The sequence below is a fragment of the Chenopodium quinoa genome, unplaced genomic scaffold (assembly GCF_001683475.1).
Source record: "Chenopodium quinoa cultivar QQ74 unplaced genomic scaffold, ASM168347v1, whole genome shotgun sequence".
Taxonomy (NCBI): Eukaryota; Viridiplantae; Streptophyta; class Magnoliopsida; order Caryophyllales; family Amaranthaceae; genus Chenopodium; species Chenopodium quinoa.
In genome coordinates, this window is record NW_018745684.1 from 4,758,736 (window position 1) to 4,779,717 (window position 20,982).

Consider the following 20,982-nt stretch of genomic DNA (forward strand, 5'->3'; position numbering starts at 1 on the left):
AGTAAACTGACAAACTTGCCCTTACTAAACCCTAACCCATTTTTTACCCTTATTTTTTTCTCTCTCTCCTCAAACACCACCCACCCACCTTTTTCCACACAACCTCCGCAACCACAGATTTGGGGGTTACCGGGCAGCGGCGGCGCAACCTGGCGGTGGTGGCGGCGTGGACTCAGGCAGCGTCGGCGGCGAAATGGGTGGAAATGAGGTAAGTAGTTCCCGGCTATTTTTTTTTTTCTTTCTGAATCTTGATTTTTTTTATGCAATAATTGGCTGGTAATCGGAGGCGAAAACCGGTTGCCAACACCGGTAACCGAAAACCTATCCCGGTTGACCAGGCCGGTAATCGAATTTCACCTTCGGTTACCAGCGACGGTCAACCGTTTTGGCATCCTATTACCGGTGCTGGCAACCGGTTCTCACCTCCGGTTACCGATAATGCATGGTAACCGGAGGCCAAAATCGGTTACCGTCCACGGTAACCGGAGCCCAAAATCGGTTGCCAACACTGGTTGCCAACAAATGAAGCATATCAACCAATCTTGATTTTTTTTATGCAATAATTGGCTGGTAACCGGAGGCGAAAACCGGTTGCCAACACCGGTGACCGAAAGCCTAACCCGGTTGACCAGGCCGGTGATTTCACCTTCGGTTACCAGCGACGGTCAACCGTTTTGGCGTCCTATTACCGGTGCTGGCAACCGGTTATCACCTCCGGTTACCGATAATGCATGGTAACCGGAGGCCAAAATCGGTTACCGTCCACGGTAACCGGAGCCCAAAACCAATTACCATAACGGTTAATCAATTTTTGACTCCGGTTGACCGTTGTCAGTCAGTTTCTCTGGTCTTCGAATTTCAACCGCCGAAAAAATGTCGTACACGTTCAAAACGCGACGTTGGTGTCCCCGGTTCATTTTTTATCGAGCCACCTCGATCACCATCCATTTCTCCTCGACTTTCACCGTCATTGTGGCTATCCGGTGTAGAAGGTGGTGGTTGACAATTGTGGTTAATGGACTAATGTTAGAGAAAGTAAATAGGAAAAAAAGTTAGTAAGGGTAAGATTGTCAGTTTGCTTGAAATGATGGCGGTGGCGATAAATTTGGATGGCGGTATTTAGCATTTTACTATAAGACTACTAACAATGTTGGTTGTTTCATGTATAAAACCGCTAATATCAGTATACAACCGATAATGATATTAGCGGTTCCATATTTAAAAAAAAAATAGCCAATACCATTAGAGGTCTATGCATAGAGCCTCTAATACTTCATGGTTCTAAGTTGAATGTACCTCGTTTCCATTAGCTTTTACTTCTCCAAATCATGTAGAATCAATAATGGTATTACCAAATTATATAGAACCGCTAATGGTATTAGCTCCCTGATAAAGAATCGTTAATACCATTATAGATTCTACATTAGTTAGAACCGTAAACAATGTTAGTTGTTTCATACTTGCAAATATCGAACCTCGAAATTGACCGTAGAGGGTGAGTATTAGTTTTCAAACCCAAATAACCAATATATACTCCGCAGTCCAGAAAATTAGTTGATGTTAATATGTGTATATTATTAGGACAATCGCTAAAAAAAAAATCACCTTATTGCGAGGGACAACTTGCTAAAACAAAAAAAATGCAAGCGTGGATGCAATAAAAACCTGAAGAAAGATCTCCGGCTACGGGAGAATGCCGGAGTTGAATATTTTGAAGTGGCTCTTCTTTAACTTTTTCTTGATTCATATCTCACCCACTGCATCAGCAATCAGGTTTACTCTTTACCCTTAATTAATCATTTTGCAAATTTGTGATTTTTAAATTGTTGGGTTTTTTTCGAAACCCATTTCATCAATTTAGTTTTGCTTTGAATGTTAAATCTGTAGTTTTTGGAATTTGAGGCTAAATATTGGTTGGTTGTTCCAGTAATTAGAGTAAATAAATTGATCATAGCTTATTGATTAACGATGATATGATTATTTGTTTAGTATTTTGAATATTAGATGAGAGTTATTGATGTAGTTGAAATAATGAATTTTTATTGTGTAAAAATCATGTCTTGAAGCTTATGCTTCTCCCAAGCTTCATTACACATTTTTTTTTTGGGTGGAGAGGGATACAAAGGGTGGTGATGTAGCCGAGATTTGATCGAAGGCCTCAGGCATCACCCCCAAAATTTTAACTTAGCATAAACAATCTTCACTACTCTTTAGGTTAATGTAATGCACTTATCATGTGACTCTAAAAATGGGTTCTTTTTCTGCAGATTATAGTGTAAATTAAGGAAATTTAATTATTTTTGTGATTAAGGCTTTGATTGTTGTTGTTAGGAAGACTTCTCTTCAAAAAAGAAAATTAAAAGAGTATCATTTTTTCAAAATGTTAACTATTATTATACTCTCTGATATTTTATTTTGTGCGGGAGAACTGTGACCCGGGCTCATCAATGAAGCAAATTACCTAACACTCATTAGTCATTATGAAATTGAGTAGCTTAATTGAAACCAAAGAGGTTTCTTTCGCAGTGGGATTCATTAACTATTGTTTTTGTGAGAAATTTGGTGGCTTGAGAAATGAGAACTTGTGTAATACCAGGAGAGATATTCTGTCTTTGTGCGTATAGTAAGTGTTGTCTCCTCATGACATAGTAGTATGGTAGAGTATAGAGCCATTCATAATTAACCGATGTAGAATGCAGATTAAAGATACATGCAGGAAGAGGCACTCTGCAAGGGAACAGTGTGGTAAAGTATAGAGCCACTCAGTGCCCATATGTTCCTGTCCATGAACTAATTGATTGTTGCTTTAAGTTAGGCTTCAGGGGTTGTGAGGAACTGGAAAACTTAATAGGAGTTTGGCTGTACATATTATTCTCGTAGTTTGTAAATGGGTGGAATGCTATGTTTAGTTGGAACTAACTAAGAGTTGAAGAGGCGTAGTTGGTTGATTTGATTGTCTTGATTTGGGAATTTAGACTCTTTAGAGGCAGTAAAATGTAAGATGCTATCTGCTGCCTATGTTTTGGGGCTATCAAACAAGGATGCAGTAGCCCTTTCTTTTCTTTATTCTTAAATGAGGGATTTCAAGCACGCCAATAGTTTCATAATTTCATGTAGTGTCAGAACTCCAATTATCACTTCCTGAAGCTCTAGAGATTAAGATATCATCAAGGTTTGGTTTAGAAGAGGCATTTGTTGTCTTTATCTGTTGGTTTTAAAGTACATCACTTGATTGATGCTTAGTTAGACATAAGAGCTAGGACATTTAGTCTGATGATGTAAAATTTTTTGACAATATTATATATGTATTATTAGGGCTTGTTTAGTAACGAGCATTAATTCTGATAAAATATGCTTTGACTAAAAGGTTAGAGTCAAGATTTAGAAATAACGTAATATTTTTTTGGTACTCATGGTCTTGGTCTTGTTGGTTGGCTGTCATATACATATTTGTGGATGTACCTGCAGACAAGGATAAGATTGGTTATTATACTTATTCTGTTAGCATACGTTGATTTTCTAACTCTCTCAATCTTTGTGGTGTACTTTCCCTGTAGGAGGGATGTAGGTCTTCAACTTCATGCATGCAGAAATACAGTTCAAGGAAGATATTTATTAGCTGATGACAATGGTATGTGACTGTCTCCCGAAACTAATGATATTAAACATACATCTATATGTAAATCATTAATATGCAAGTTTGTTGGACTAGACTATGAAGGAAACTATGTACGGACACCTGATCCGCTGAACATATAATATATGCTAGATGTTGGAAGATTGATGTAAAATGGGATGGGCTAATTTTCTCTATTAACTTTTGGGGCCATTTTATGCTTACATATGAGAGGCAGTGGTTGAGGATGAGTCAGACTGCTAGTAGTGATTCGAAAGGCGCAATCTATGCTTCTGGTTTTATCGCATCAGTATAAGGAACATGTGGTGATGGCATTTATGTTAGTGGGAGTAATTAGGACCTATGTCTTTGACCTAGTTTGCTGGAGCCTTTTAGTACTTTGCTGCAGATTGATTATGCGAAATTGATTCTCTCTGTCAGAACTATCATATGTTAGTTACAGAATTAACAGAAGTGATCTGCTTTATTATCTTATACATATTTTTAAATTGTTGCTCTTTGTAGGCTATCTGGCTTGTCACTGTTTTTTTAGGGGATAGCAAGGTCCTTTTCTACATTTGATTTTTTAAATTTAAGCTTGTAGTATAAATCAAGGAGACTTCATATGAGTTTAAGTGATTAACCCATTAGGAAATTTTTACCACTCGTCTAGAAAAGGATAATAATATTTCTTGTGGGAAATGGAGCAGTCTCTTATTCTCACATATGACTTAAAGTAATTTTATCAGTTTTCTTTTGTTTTTTGTTTCTTGTACACATTCAATATCATGTTTCTCTTCCTGGAAACCTGCTCATTATTTTTACTGCATTATAGGCTACGTCTGTGATGCTCTATCAGTGGATCCCGAGTCACGCTGTTGCCCCCAGAAAACAGGACAATACTCTTGTCAGTGAGTTATATTCTTACTGATTTATGAATTTATGACGAGTGGTGATTGATGAATATCTGAAAAAAATAGCTTGCTTCTTGACCTTTTTTGTACAGAGGATGCAACCTGATTTCACAATGCTGCAACTCGTATGAATTTTGTGTTTCATGCTGCCTGAATCCGTTGCAGGTATTATCTATTCCCCTTTTTATCTTTAGTGGAACCTTGGACAATTTTCTGGTTATGCTCATCTGTTCTTTTTGTATCATCAGACTCAAAAAGAGTTGGTCGTAAAGGTGAAGATAGCCAAGGCAGCAAATGCAGGTAGACAATCTAAAATTTAAAGCTCCTCTGTTACTTCTTAGCCATCGAATCCTGCAGTGCTTGCTGTAATCATGTTTGTACATGGGTGTTACCTCCATCTTGTGGTATCTAATTAATATATAAGTAAATTCTGTTAATTTGCACCAAAGAAAATAGACAAAACAATTGTTCTATGCCTCTATGAGGCTAAGATTATTTTTTCCTTTCAACTTGGCAAATTGCATCTTTGTGCTACCTGTTAGGATGGTAATTGTATGTTACGTGTGGCAACGTGCCACTTCTGCAGGTACTTACAATTCTGTTTTTGATTTCTGTGCTGGGAGGTGCCGTCACAATTCTGAGAGCGTGGTATGTATTGTTTCCCTTTGTGATTTCTCATTTATCAATTGGAATATTAACTGGGTTCCGTGCTGTTTATAATTTTAAACTTGCTATTTGTGGAGTATGGTGGTGGTTATTCAGCTGTTCATGTAGGTATCTGCATTGCCATGATTCTTTCTCCTTGTCATAGGGGAAATTACTATAATAAAAATTACTGTATGATACCATAAATTACTATTATATGCGCTGTTAAGGTTTGACTTAGGTCTTTTCTCCCCAACATAATCCAGCAAAAAAACGGTTCTAGACTCTAGAGATCTTTAGGCAAAATGCAAGCTGAAGCTAAATTCAGTGTCGTGTTATGTTTAATGTTTGGAACTTATATTGAGTTTAATTTCATGCCTTGATTAATTATATAAGTTGACTGGTCACTGCTTTTCAGGTACACGAAAATGCTTATCTGAGTGATTTCCACCACTGCTTTTCTTTGCCATCAAATACCTCAGGTCAGCTGCACCATTTTGGCAAATATTCTCACACATGGACTAGATTTATTAGAAATGTTTGTTGAATACTTCACTGGCTTTTGACCTGTAATGAACTGTACTTTTTGCTAATTTTATCCAACGTATTAACTTCACATTATCACTTACCTATGTGTCTGTGTTGATACTTTAAGTGCTCTTTTGTAGGATGAGAAACCTTTAGTTGCTTCTGAAGTTCTTTTACACTATTTGAATTCTGTAAAGAACTCTGCAGATAATTTGCCTTATTCAATTTTGTTTTCTTTCCACATGATTCTCTGCAATTAGGTATTTGTCCGTAGTTTTCTGTCTTTATCACCTAATTTTTCTGTGAAACAGGATCCTCTGATACACTGATGGAATCAAGATTAGCTGGCATTAGCATTGTTGTTGGAAGGTGTGAACTTATGATCTGATTATAATTTTTTTTTTTAATTAATTTCTTAAAATTTTTTATTTACTTATATTGGTTTATCAATGGAAGTTGATTTTGTGTCATTTGGAATCTGCGGTGGGACAGGCAGGGTGAATCATGTAACACTGTTTGCAAGTCGAGTGGGAAGTCGTGTGTTCCTAGCAGGCTTTTGGTGCTTAACCAATGTGAAATGTAAGCTATAACACTTTTTTTTTTTTTTTTTTTCTTTATGAAAGACTGCAACATTTGCAAGACACTTATTGTTCCACTATCCACAACATGCTATGTTTCACTGAGCAAGTAGCTCATTGTTTCCTTTTACCTTTGCTAAATAGGAGTATCCTGCCTTTTTTTGTAATTATTATTTTTTTGTATTTATTTATTTATTTTTGTTTGCGTTTCTTTCACTCACCAGCAAACAGGACTAATACTCCATATAACATCCCATGTAAGGGAAAATAAATTTTTAAGGGGAAAACTTCCTTATGCTTATTAAAGATAGTTTATTTCTGAGTGCTGAACACTGGTAGTAGGACAGCTCAAGGTTTATTTTATTTTATTTTATTTTTTTTGCCTTCATGTTATTTTCCATTTTATGAAATTCTGATAAAGGTATTATATATTTAGGGAAAGATAAGTTCAGATAAGCTGTTTATAAGTTCCATTAAGGCCTACCTTAATTCAATTAACAACCAAAATAAGTTAAGATAATTTCCAATAAGCACAGATAAGCTCCAAAATGTTCAAAGCAGTTTAGTTTAATCAAATTTAGTGATTGTGATGGTCATCATGTGCTGCACATTTTTTTTTCTTTTAATGCTTTCTACCTCTTTGGCTCTTTCAATAATTGTATATATATTGTGCTGTCTGTGATGGTAGTATGCAGAAGTACATGAACTGCAAAGGAGGGTGTTTAGCAAGCATGGGGCCAGATCAGCCAGCAGAAGTTAGCGATGGTGCACCTAAGCAATTGGTATATACTATATATGCCTTACTCTCTCTTTATTGAACTGCTGATTAGGGGTCCAAAAAATTGACTTCCTTCTGGATTCTGAATAAAGTGTGGCACCTTGTTTTATTCTCATTTCTCTGTAAGTAAATGAGTATAATAATTTCAATTGGAGTGATATAATCCTTCAGCATTGGTACAGCAACCAGTACAGTTGGTCCTGTACTCACTGTCTACCTCAAATGGACGAGTAAATGAGTAATTACACTGAAATGGAAATAGGAAAGTAAAAATAAGAAAAAAAATGCAATGATAGGAAGAATTATAATAATTGACGGAATTGGCTGTTGGTTGATGTTTTTGGTAAACACACTAAACAGGCCTGTTGAATTGTTGATATTCATGTCCACTTGAGGAATTGAATATTAGGCGAAATTTAGAAACACTTAAAACACTATGATAGACTGAAAGCCTGGACTTATGTAGGTTTTGCTCTAAAGATAAATAGATAATTGAAAGATTTATATAAGAGGATTGAATATAATTGGGCTCTTTGGTTGTGTGTGGTCATGTGCTGTAGTCTATAAACATCTATGTCGAAGAGAAATCCTGATGTGTGCTTCATTTTTATCTTTCCTGTCCACTTGCTGACATACATGCTGCATCTATGTCATTTTCTCTGTCAATAATTACCTTACAGTTACTAGAAGCAAGCATGCTATGGTTGATTATTTAGACTGCAATTTGGGTTTAAATGGTAGTAGCAAGAAGACGATTGCATTTCCACAGTGACATTTTAAAACTGGATGATTTGTTTCTGAAGTTCTGGACTTCAGGGTTGTATTTTCCCTTTTAATGGACCTGTAGTGAAAGATTACCTGAAACTAAAGCAAAGTTATGATTACTTTTTTCTTTACCCAGTACCCGGGAGCATGCTTATACACAAAATCACAGACGATGTTCACGTGTGATGGTTTGCATCAGCATACAAGAAGGCTTTGCCCTTGTGCCTAGTGATTGACTTGTTTAATTCCATTTCCTGGTAAGTCTCTTTCAATTATAAATCTTCATGGGCTGACTGATCTGTGCCTCTTTATATGCGAAGTAATTGGATTCTATTGGGTTATGCATCAATGGGGTTTTTAGGGGTCCTCTGGTCAGTGTTCTGCAATGTGGTTGGCTTCATGCGAGTTAGAGGCCTTTTCTTCCCCTTTCCTTTTTAGGAGTTTAGTTCTGTAGTTATAGACTCCTACGTGTGAAAAAGTGTTAGGATTGGAGTCTGGAACTTGGAAATATTGTTAATACCATCCTAGTATCCTACTGCCCTCGATCTATGATTTTTCTCTAACTTCAAATTTGCTTTTTAAATTTCAACATTTCAGGCCCGGAATGGCTGTTGACATTTGATTTCCACCAGTGGCTTATTGAATCTGTGGCATTAGGAGGGGTTTGCTTCCTTGGTCTTGGTTAGCTGGTGTTATCATTTATTCTTAAATTATCTGTGAAATATGTCACTTCACAAACTGGATGCGTGCAAGTAATGCGGTTTGAGTTTTTTCATCGTTGTAGCTAGAGGTGGATTTTGAATTGTATATAACTCAAGAAATTAGGCTATGGAAAGATTGCTACATAATTATATAGATATATTCAAGGATTTTCAGTTTTTAGTATGTGTTAGTTCATTTTCTCTCATACTCACTCCCCTTGTATACATCTGTATATTTAATTTCACCAGTTTGTGACCATAATTAGAGAGCGCAGTGAGCTCATTCTTGGGCTTGCTTGGTTGACAGGAAAACCGGACCTTAGTTAGAGTGTGTCCTACATGGACATTGGACCTTAATGCCATGAAGCACAAGGTAGTAACTCAGTTTGCTTATGAGCTGTGTTATGCTTGTGTTCACTCATAGTCCAGTGGTAAAAACTAACAGTGCACTAGTAGAGTTGTACAAGTCGATGAGTCTGGCAAGCTTGAGTTTATGTCTTTACAACACCTTCACAGTTAAAGCTGAGTAGACTTGCTACTTCAAGATCATATCCTAGGATGAGTCGTATTAACACCGATATGGTCATGAAGCACATAAGTAAAAGGTTTAATGTTAAGGCTCGTATTGAGTAATGAGTTAATGACACGCAGACACTTGAGGGTGGCTGGTGCGTTCCCGGTTCAGAACTCTCTAGGGATGTTCGTTCTTGACTTAAGCGATGTAGATTGCGAAGAAAAGCTTGTCTTCTATCTATTTTAAAATATAGGATATTATATCCCTTTGTTAAATTTATAATTCACAAATCAAATGCATAACATGATGTTATATTCTCTATTTTATGCAGTGCAACTACATAGTAGTTAACTAGATATCAATTATGCACTTTTATAATTTATAAAAAAAAAAACCATTAAATCTTTCTTAACCATTAGATTAACTGTCCTACATTTTGAGATTGATTGTACTGGTTTAATTATAAGATCTACTTGCTTTCGAATTTCATGTTGGTTTCTTACTTGCTTTAGAATTTCATGTTGGTTTCTTACACGTTAGTTTCAGTCTCATTGTGTGGCCTATTTTTCGACGGGGCATTTGGCGTTAAGTACCATTCTATATACTAAGGACAAGGTGTCTTGCTTAGCCCTCAACTATATACTATTACTCGAACACAATTAACTCGTGGGTTTAACTGTTTAAGGCACGGATGCACGGTCCAAATCCATTACGCCAGCAAAGCTAGTTCTGCTTCTAAACCAAGCCTAATTATCAGATTACACTTTAATTTGCACGATTAAAAGACCATCAATGGCATCAAACACTTGTTCATAGTTCAAATTAAAACAAACCACACTTAATAAGTTAATAAAGTACACTTTCCATTTTCCATTTTAGAAAAATATTTAAAAGTTGTTAATTTCAAACCATAATTATGAAGTTTTTCATCATATACAACATACAAGTATATGTAAGCAGATTGAAATGTATATAATTCGTACAATTTTCTTCCTAAAATTTGCACAAATCTCTCTTTCCTCAGCATTTGTTATATGCCAAAGTTGCATGTTTTACACTTTTCACACCCCCAATTCTCTAAATTTAACCCATCACTTGTCACCATCCCTCATTATTGCATTACATATCACCCACAAATTTTCCTCTCTGGGTTTTTTTTTTAAAAAATTTCTAATAATAAAATTTTCCCAAAAAAACACCAATATCTCCAGCATATCATAGCATAATAAAAGCAAATAAGAAAATGATAAAGTAAAGAGAAAATCCCACCCTCACCCTTTTCTAACCAATCAAAATCATTCTTTCTATCCTCTTGGATCAACCTCCCCTTACTTCCTAGTTGTCCTAACCTTATATCTCTATTTCCCTCCCTTCTTTTTAGTTTCATACTTGTCATTTTACTCACCACCAGCAGCCCTTGTTCATTCACCACTACCAATCCATCTCTTCCTATGGCCTCTATTCACCACCACCAATCTCAGCACTACTCTAGCCCATACTCGGGGCCGAGCACGACAACACGTCGTGCTCGGCGACACTCCTTAGACTACTCCTCCCTCCCTTCCTCTTCCACCATTTCCTTCAAACACCCCAATACCATCTCCCTACATTCGCACATGATCACATTACCTTTCACTACCTCTACCGCGGCCACTACCACTAACACCCCTACCACTTCTCCCGATACCGCCTTTTCTTTAGACACCCTCCAACGCTATCTCGCCTCTGGTGACTTCCGCCGAGCTGATGATGAAACTCGCCGTCTCATCATCGTACTTGCCGGTGAAGCTGCTGTTAAACGTGGATATGTTTTCTTTTCGGAAGTTCAGTTCATACCCAAGGATGATCTTCAGGCTATTGATGAGCTTTGGAGGAAGTTTAGCAATAACCGCTTCGGCTACAGTGTTCAGAGGAAGATATGGTTGAAGGTTGATAAGGATTTTACTAGGTTTTTTATTAAGGTTGGCTGGATGAAGAAGCTTGATACTGAAATTGAGCAGTTCAATTATAGGGCGTTTCCTAATGAGTTTTTATGGGAGCTTAATGTTGATGATAAGGTCGAGTCTAACAATAAGGACTCGACTAATAATAGTAATAGTAATAATAGTAGTAATAATAACGATGTTGCTGTTCCTCCTGAAGGGCATTTGCCGTTGACAAATGCCCTTAGAGGAACACAACTATTGAGTTGTATTTTGAGTCACCCTGCTTTTGATGGTGGAGAAAGTGATGGATTTGATAAGGGAGAGGATGAGCAAGGTGTGGTTGATGTAAGTGAAAAGAAGAAATCAAGGTTTGCTGCTTTAAGGGATAAGTTGTTTAAGCCTAATTATAGTTTTTAATTATTGATTAGGAGGTAATTATGAATTAAAGAAAAAAAATAAATGTTGATTTTTGTATTTATATTCATATAGTAGTAGTAGTTTTTATTTTATTATTGATGATTCTCCATCTTTTGGCTTATTGATGGGTTTTGTTTAGTTATAATTAATGTATAATTTGAACTATATTCGATTGAGATTGTTTGTAAAATTTGAGTTATTATATAATATGGGATGATAAAGTATTAGCATGCTGTTTTTTCTTGTCCGTTTTCTTGTTCTTTTTCGTGGGTTTCAACGGCTTTGAATATGGGGAATTGGGCAAACATGTACTCCTACTCTAGCTGTCTAGTATTCTAAAGTTGTACAACTATTCATTTGGCAAGTTCTACCGTCTACGTTTTGTAATACGGGGTAGAAGAGATGTAAGAATAGAGGTTATATACAACTATACGGACTGTTCGGATTGAATTCGATTTTGGACAACAAATACAGTTCAATATATCTTTCTTTAATTAGTCATTTGGTTTGGTTTAGGGTCAAAAAAGCTTTTGTCATAGTCCATGCTAATGATTGAAGCATAAATATTTTCATATTTGGGGCGGGTTTAATTCAAGTCATTTTTGGTTATTTAGTTACGCATATACTTACATTGGATTTGAACCTTTGAATGAGCAACAAGTTGTGGTAATAAACCAAGTTGAATCGTAAAATTATTCTGATTTCCTCTTCTTGAAATAAAGTTTATTACACCACTACACCAGGAAGTAATTTATTACAACAAAGTGATGCAAGGTACATGAAGTTATTAGTAAACATTAAGCTGAAACTCAACTCTAGGAGCTGTGGTATTCTTATCAATCGGTACAGAAAGCTTCGGCTCAACTCGAATCCACGGGCCAGGCGAAACATACCCGACCCACCAACAATCGGTAGCTCCCGGACTTGAGATGCCGGGAAGCCCAGGCCCACCATAGTTAGAGTGCTCCCTTTGTAAGGCCCATTGGTGAACACATGGTTAAGTACAATTACTAGCCCAAGGTCTGACTGGCTAGCGGACGTAAACGTGCCCAACATTCGGCCCACCATAGTTGAATTGGGCTCTGGACCATCATAGATTGGGCCGTCCAACACCACTAGGTTCCCAGCCGAGAAGTTTCCATTACCATTCGGGCTTGCCACCGTAACGACATCTGGATCAGGGTACGTTATTTGGTTATGGTAGTAGATTTGGATTTGGGCTTTCTTTGTCATTCCATTTTCTTGGGCTTGTGCTGATTTCAAAGTAGCCCAACTCATGCTAAGGAGCAAGCAGCAAAGTACAATTGTCCTTGCCATTTGTTGCCTTGTTGGTGCTATCTTCTTGTATTTTGATTATAAATTGAAAAATAATGAAATTATGAAGAAAGTAGCTAAGAAGGAATGCATGTAAATTATAAATATATGGTAAGTATATTTATATGGTATGGTTGTAGTATGTCAAATGAGATTAGGAGTCTATCACCTCAAAAAACAAAGAGTTAGAACTTAATTTAAGTAGGTAAGAACTCTAAGAAGGGACATGACAGTATGGTTAATCATAGATACATCTTCTTGTCTTAAGATTTAAATTACTTAGTAGATCTGTTGGCAAGTTTGGCCACTATCTTAAGATAATTATAAGCTAACATTACATGCTATTCCTTCTTGACGATGTTTTTTGGCAGACTAAATATGAAGTATATGATTAGCTACTTAGCTAGATACATGCTATTCCTTCGAATCTTGGCTATGTTGACGGAAACCATGACATAGAGGCTTGTCTTTCACGTCACAAAAGAATCGGAAAAAGGCATGTCTCGAAGATCTTTTGAGCACCAATGTTCCACAAACTCCCCAAAATCCAATAATGAATCCAAGCACCACACTGATGTATAACCCCAGATAAAAGTCGTCGATTCCACTCTTATGCTGGCGATTGATATTATCTTCATTTACTGGATTATTGCCGGGTAGTTGATCCCAAGGACATTTTGGAAGTGGCATTCCACAAAGTCCATATAAATCAGCAAGGCTCGTAGGAATTGAATCTCACCAGAAAAATGGTTGTTTGACAAATCAAGTGCATTCAGAGATGTCAAATGTCCAATCGCAGTAATATTTCCATGCAAATGATTTCGTGATAAGTTTAAAGCGACAAGACCAACCAAAGATGAAATTTGGAAGGGAATTTCTCCTCCTAGCTTATTGCTAGACACGTCTATTAATCTGGTTAATCCCAATACAGAACTCATAAGACTCCGATCTGTCTTCTTCCACATAATGAATATGTTATACTCGCACCAGTGTCATTATTGATTATAAATTCATATGCAAGGTTGTAAATTTGTTCCATTTCGCATTGCTGTAAGATTACATATGCATTTAGGAATGGTGCCAGTTATTTGGTTGATGGACAGATCCAAAATTTGGAGGAAGATAATTGACAAAGACTAAAAATTATTGCTTTTTAAGCTGAGAAAACTAAGACCTCTCAAATTGTTCCCAATTCCAGTCGGTATATGCCCACTCAATGAATTACGAGCAAGATCGAGATTAACTAAAGACGTACAATTTGTCACTGATCTCGCATCTAAAAAGCTATTGTCGCTTAAATGTAAGTAACCAAAGGAGGGTGGTATACTACCAAAAAATCTATTGTTTTCTAAGTTTAGCAACAATAGTTGATTAAATTTCTCCCAGCAATCGGGAAGTTTTCCGGACAACAAGTTATTTGAGAGGTTTAGATTTTGATTTAATTTGTCTTTAGGGCACAAGAATAATCAAGTAACATTTTTTGGAAATATGGGCCCCAAGCCACAGGAACTTAATGTGATGGAGTCCAGTTGAAATGGAGGAACCCAATCAGTATCGATATTGAGTAACAACGCTGAATTGTTGGACAAATCCATCGATGTCAATCTTGAAAGATTAGAGAAGTGGTTGCCAGAGAGAGTGCCTACTAATGAATTAGATGATGAGATGTGTTAAGGGCTTTATGTTTGAAATTGTATCTGGAATCGGGCTTTCTAATTGGTTCGCTCCGACATTAAGATGTGAAAGGGACTGCATGTTTCCAATAAAACTAGGAATTGAACCTTCAAAACTTTTACACTATTCATCACTCCTTTTTGACCGTCTTTTATGAATAATATGTAAAGAAAAACATATTCATAAGAGATCTTTTTTATTCGTTTTAATATATACAGTCATAATATATAATTTTTATTATTTTTATTTATGGAGAATTAAAGTTATTGATCGTTAAAGTTTTATATTGTAAAGTATGATAAAAGAAATAGGTCAATTAAAAAAGAATAGAGAAAGTACATACTAAATTATTTGATGATCAAATACGAGCTTTGGAAAACAAGATTTGCATGAAAATGGGAAGAATTAATATAAATAGAGAGTATTGTAGATTAGAAAGCTATCTCTACATAATTTCTTTTAAAAAGGAAAGAAAAATAAGAAAAAAAACAATAAATTGTCTAGAGGTCTCGAACCCCTGACCACACTACCGCACCACCAGAGCAACACATATAACGCCTAATATTTAAACAAGGAATAATATATAAACAAAATAAATGCTATATCATTTTTGAAAATTTTGCCAATTTTTTTTTTTACTTTTTTTAATTTTTTGAACAAAACTGCTATAGCATTTTTATTTGATCACAAAATTTAAACTACTACGTAATTAATGATAAAAGTTATCAGAAATTGACATTCTCTTGATTAAATTTGTGGACAAGAAAGATTGAGAAGGACGAGCAGATATGCTTAATGGGAAAAAAAATTATAAAATTATTTTATTTTATAATAAATCATAAAGATACGGAGTCAATATATGCATATCCGAGAGAATAAATCAAGGTAAATGATGGTAAAATAATATCAATTAATCAATTATATTATTTATTAATAATATCCCTTTAATTTCTGATTTTATAGTTATTTATTAACATAATTATTTAAATATGTGAAAATATTTTATAGTCTTACTACTAGTTTCCTAATCTAAGTAGAACTAGTTTTCCTATTCTATTTAGGTTACTTAGGGCTAAAGGCTAGGGGCTTGTCCTAGTTCTATTAGACTTAAAATTAGTTAGTTTTTAGTCTATAAATAGGGGATTTTCATGGCTTTGTAAGACACATAACAAATACACAAAAATTCAGTTGAATAAAAATTCATTGTTTAGCTTTTTGCTTAAACGTTTTTGCTAGTTTTCAATTCAAGGAGTTGGTTAAAGATTAGAACATTAAACACTTAGTGTCTAGGAGTAGGCTAAGAATTTGATCTCAAAATAATTAGCGTCCAGGAGTGGGTTAGTTAATTTGGGGATTCGAATCATAAGTTTCAGGAGTGATCTTGTGAAGAGAAATATCAATTCGTTTATATTCAATCTTACAGAAATCCTTCAAGATTGGATCTTTATTTCAAGATTGTGAATTTTCTAAAAACTTGACTAAACAAGGGGTTAAAATCCACATTACAAACTATTTTCATAAAGCCTAAGAATAGAAAGGGTGGTCAACGATACCTTTTATTTATTTTTGTAATATACCTGGAAATCTGGTTTTTCTAGTTTGGAAAAGTCAGTAACCAAATCAAGACTGCAAGAAGATTGTTTGGAATGTTTATACAATTTTTATTTTTTTTTTAATTTTTTTAAATTAAAGATTATTATAGTAAGACTAAGTCTATCCTAGGACATTACAAGTTTACAATATATATATACAGCGATATTGTCAAAAATATATATATATATATATATATATATATATATATATATATATATATATATATATATATATATATATATTATAGCTAGAAGGAGAAATGAAAAAATGAAAAAACTAATAATATCTTAACACATGTCATTGTCAAAATGTGAGAAAGTTATGAATAAAAAAAAGGAGGGAATTTCAATTTTAAACCAAGATGATGTGTTAAGGGATTAGTGGTTTTCTCATTTTCTCATTTCTTATTCTAGCAAATCCCTAAAAAAAGTATTAATTATAGGAAATTTTAGCTAATTAGAATAATCTGTTAATGACTAAACGGTAACGTAGTGGTTATTTTATGCTTTAATCTCTTCCTAATTTTTCTCTATATAGTTGTCTGAAAATTTAAGTAACGAATGGTAGTGCCAAAAATTCAAACAATCAAGTAATTTCATGATAATAAAGTTTTATATGAACAACAAACATTATCACAAAACACAAAATATAGGTAAAAATAACAAACAAAGAGAGAGTTCACTATTGAAGCACAACCTAGGGTTTCATATTCATGAAGTAGAACAAAGATGAACAAAGAAAGAGAAGTCATACCTCAAATGAGTAGGAAACCCTTGCAAAGTGAATTAATAGTGGAAATCAAGCAAGTTGAACACTCAATTGCAAGTTTTTTAGCCAAAATAAAAAATACCAAAATTCTCAAATCATGAAAAATCCGAAAATTTGGTTGTGAAATTCGGATTTTGGAGTGTAAAATCTAGTATCAATGTGTTTGTGAGTGATGATCTGAATTAAGCACATAAAATAAAAACTATAAAAATTAAGAAATAAAATGGAAGAAGAAGTTAGAGGGAGAGGAGAGAGAGTATCGAAGAGAGAGAAAATAAATGGGTGAAATGAACATTACATTACATATAAAATAAAGAACATTGCATATAAATGATGCTTCATAAAAAAAGAATATTACATATAAATAAAAGAACATTAAATTTGTCCTAATGTTCTTTTATTTATATGTAATGTATTTCGGGGTGTACCATACACATGGCACACCCCCCCTCTACCATACTATTTTCAAGTTTAAAGTGGTATAGTAGTTTAAGTAACGAATTAAAAACCCTCTTCGACGATGATTCTGGTAGGATGATTCTATGGTTGTCATTTGAAAAATGACAATTATAATTTTTAAAAATGAACAGTTTAGATTTGTTGGTTTTTGAATTATTTTTAAATGCTAAAATTAATTAGAAATCAATTTTCTTATTTTAAACTTCATATTACATTTCCAAAAATTAATTATTAATTTAGTTTTTATTTTCCTAATTAATTTATGCTTTTTTTTTTATAAGAAAAAAAAAAGATTTTTAGCTAATTTTAGTATTTATAAATAATAATTAAGCAATCACAATTGTTCATTTTTAAAAATTATGATTTGTCATTTTAGACAAGGTGACCACAATTATATGTATATTTTTTTTAAACTAATGCATGATCTAGTGTAGGAACACTAGGCCTTTTGGCAGATAAAGTGTTTTTTCTAATTACTTTGTTATAATAATATATACAGAGTACACCATAATATATTTTATCATTAACATCGACTTTACTTTAAATATCCCATAATTCATGTGAATTTTTGGTAAATTGACCGAATGAAAACTAAACAACATAGTCATTCCGTATGATATAACTAAACTTTCATATTACTGGTTTAAACTTCACATTTATACTAGCTGCGACCGAGTACAAATGTACAATGTTTACATCCTTACATAGATCATTATCACTAAAAAAAAAAATTTGTATGAGCTAATGTTGGTTCATGTGATATTGAACAGAGACTTTATAATATGGGTGCTAGGAAATTATTAGTGACAAATGTTGGACAAATTGGTTGCATACCGTTCGAGAGAGAAAAAAATTTGTGTTCAGGAAATCAATGTGCTGCGTACCCTAATCAACTAGCTCAATTATATAATGTCCAATTAAAGAGCCTTCTTACAGAGCTAAACAACAATCTTAAGGGATCTAAGTTCGTTTATGGAGATACTTACGGCATTTTTAACGACATCGTCTATCATTACCAATCTTATGGTACGTTTTTATTTTTATATGTATGTCATTCAGATGATTATCTTGTAAATTGAAAACCAAAGTTCGACAATTTTGTCTTTGTACATGTCAATATATATGTTTTAAGTACTACGTATATGTCACTTAGAAAATGTTGTAGGCTAGAGTAAACTTAGGAAGTGAATAGTCTTTTGAATAGGGATGACAATTTAAATGAGCGAAGCGGTGTGGATACTCCCTCCCCATAACTATACTTATTGGTCGAAAAATTAGATTCATCACCAGTATGTATATGGTAGGTATATATTTAACATCCATATCCATTCAAGTAAGTCCAAATCTAATTTTAATTCATGCCTAGTTGCTACTTCTACCCTGGGCCTCCACCATCTAAGTTGATATTCACTATTTATTTATACCTATATATATATAAAGCATATTACCGAAGCGGGCGGGAGTATATAAGGTGGCCAGAATGGTATGTTTTCAAATTCACCATCCACCCAGTACCCACTATCTTTTTTTTTGGGTGTTTAGAGAGCCACAAGGGAAGGGTGAGAATCGATCCCAGAATTCTTGAAATCATAAAAGAAGCTCTAACCACTTGTGATATCCCTCACTCTCAGTACCCACTATCTATGACTTGTGTTATTCATACTCGCCCACAACCCACCAAAATCTTACCTATACCCACTCGTTGCAATATCCGCAATAACATATCTACATGTCATTCTTACTTTATTTTAAACACACTATTATATGAAATTGGTGATTGCTAATGTTTGTTATATATGGAATGAAAATATGACAGGTTTTGAGGTTATAAATTCAGCATGTTGCCATAATAATCCTTGGTAGAGGTGTCCACCGTGCGAGTCGTGCGAGCTGGGTTAGGGTTAGGTGGGTCGCGGGTTGGAGTTTCATGACACACGGCACGACACACGTAGGGTAGGGTGGGCCGGGTCGTGGGTTGGGTCGGAGAAGTTGGACACACCAGGGTTAGGTTCGTGGGTTAGACGAGTCGTGGGTGGGTCAAGCTGGGTTCGTGGGTTAGACGGGTCGTGGGTGGGTCGAGCTGGGTTCGTGGGTTAGACGGGTCAAGGTGGGTTAGTGGGTTAGGGTGGGTCGAAGGGTGGGTTAGTGGGTTAGGGTCGAGTGGGTTTGTGGGTTAGGTGGGTTAGGGTCGGGTGGGGTCGTGGGTTAGGGTTGGGTGGGTTCGTGGGTTAGGTGGGTTCGTGGGTTAGGTGGGTTTGGGTCGGGTGGGTTCGTAGGTTAGGGTTGGGTGGGTTAGGGTCGGATGGGTTGTGTGGTGTTTTAATTTTTACAAAATTAACAATTTGATGGCTTGCTCATTTGCTCTTAATTAAGATGCCTACGTATCCTTATATTATAAAATAAGGTATCAAAGCCAACGTAGTTCTTATATTGTACTTCTTTTGGAATTTGGGGGGGGGGGGGAGGGGGGCTTGGACCTAACTTATCTTTAGAAAACTAAAATTTAATTTTGCAATTAAATTGTAATTTTCAAAAAATAAGTTGCCTACGTATCCCGAAAGAATCAAAGCCCACGGTGTTCTTAGCGTACCTGATTTAGACTTTTCTAGCCACCCATGTTTGTTGCAACATCATCCCCGGAAGCTGCATCATCCGTTGACGACTCCAATATCATCACAGGATCATCTTCATCGTCTTCGTCTTCCTTTAAACCTTGAGTTCTTCTTTCAGCTTGATCCCAATCTTTCTTACAAACACAAATTTGAATGCTTTCCGGAGTTAAGCGAGATCTTTTTTCATCTAACACTCTTCTACCTGTACTAAAAGCAGACTCGGAAGCAACGGATGAAGCGGGAACTACAAGTATATCTTTTGCAATTCTCGCCAATATAGGAAAACTTTTTTTATGTTCTTGCCACCATTTTATAATTTGAAAGTTGTTGTTGGTCTCATGTTGATATGACAAATAATCATTAATAGCAAGTGTTGAAGAAGATGATGATGAGAATGATGTAGATGCTTTGTGTTTTTTTTTCATAACTTTATCAAGAAAACCAAATCTAGAATCGGAAGTACTAGTAATAGTTGGTGTTGTCAGATCAAAACCATAAATAGATGCATAATGATCATAAAGGTCTCCCAAAACAGATTTGCATTTGTTAATATATTCACTAACATCATAATCGATACTTAAACTTGTATAATAAAATTCTAAAAGATTTTCCAAACCTTCAACTTTAACACCGGGGTCAAGAATAGCAGCAATTCCATAAGTGATTGAAAATTCACTAAAATAAGTATGTCCTTACGTTTCATGCTATCAAGAACGGGACGAAGTCCATCAATCATCATATGCTCTTCGATGGTGTGAACAACTTTAACACACTCAATTATGACTAAATGAACGTTAGACTCATAAATATAAGAGAAAATATGAGTTGCACTATCAAAAGCATTTAAAACATCACGAACAAAAGAAGCATTAGTCCAATGACTTTCGGTTATTAACTCAGTAGGATCAACACGAGTCTCATTGTAAAGTTGGGTCAAAATGTCACGATACTTTATAGCATCACTCAACAACTTGAAAGTAGAATTCCAACGGGCAGGGGTATCAATAGACCTTTGTCTTTTCTTAAGACCTCTCTCTTTACACATAGCTATGTACTTTCTTCTAACTGACTGAGTAATCCTAATCCATTTTATAACTGTTCTAATTGGGTTTAGCAATGGTTGCAGCTCAGCGAGACCCTCTTGAACAGACAAATTCAAAATATGAGCACAACATCTAACA

General features: G+C 35.1%; 2 protein-coding genes across 2 annotated transcripts; both read left to right on the top strand.

Annotated features, from left to right (window-relative positions):
• Positions 1-1,553: 1,553 nt before the first annotated feature.
• On the top strand, positions 1,554-8,773 carry LOC110717845. Its single transcript, XM_021896629.1, has 12 exons — positions 1,554-1,773; positions 3,558-3,631; positions 4,452-4,527; positions 4,623-4,695; positions 4,779-4,830; positions 5,117-5,178; positions 5,594-5,657; positions 6,015-6,072; positions 6,196-6,282; positions 6,970-7,063; positions 7,961-8,081; positions 8,422-8,773. The coding sequence occupies exons 1-11, from the start codon at positions 1,694-1,696 to the stop codon at positions 8,051-8,053; spliced, it is 813 nt and encodes a 270-aa protein (XP_021752321.1). The 5' UTR covers positions 1,554-1,693; the 3' UTR covers positions 8,054-8,081; positions 8,422-8,773.
• Positions 8,774-10,131: 1,358 nt separating this feature from the next.
• On the top strand, positions 10,132-11,624 carry LOC110717753 (tetrapyrrole-binding protein, chloroplastic-like). Its single transcript, XM_021896517.1, has one exon. It carries the CDS (start codon positions 10,491-10,493, stop codon positions 11,379-11,381), a length of 891 nt encoding a protein of 296 aa, XP_021752209.1. The 5' UTR covers positions 10,132-10,490; the 3' UTR covers positions 11,382-11,624.
• The last annotated feature ends 9,358 nt before the right edge of the window (positions 11,625-20,982 follow it).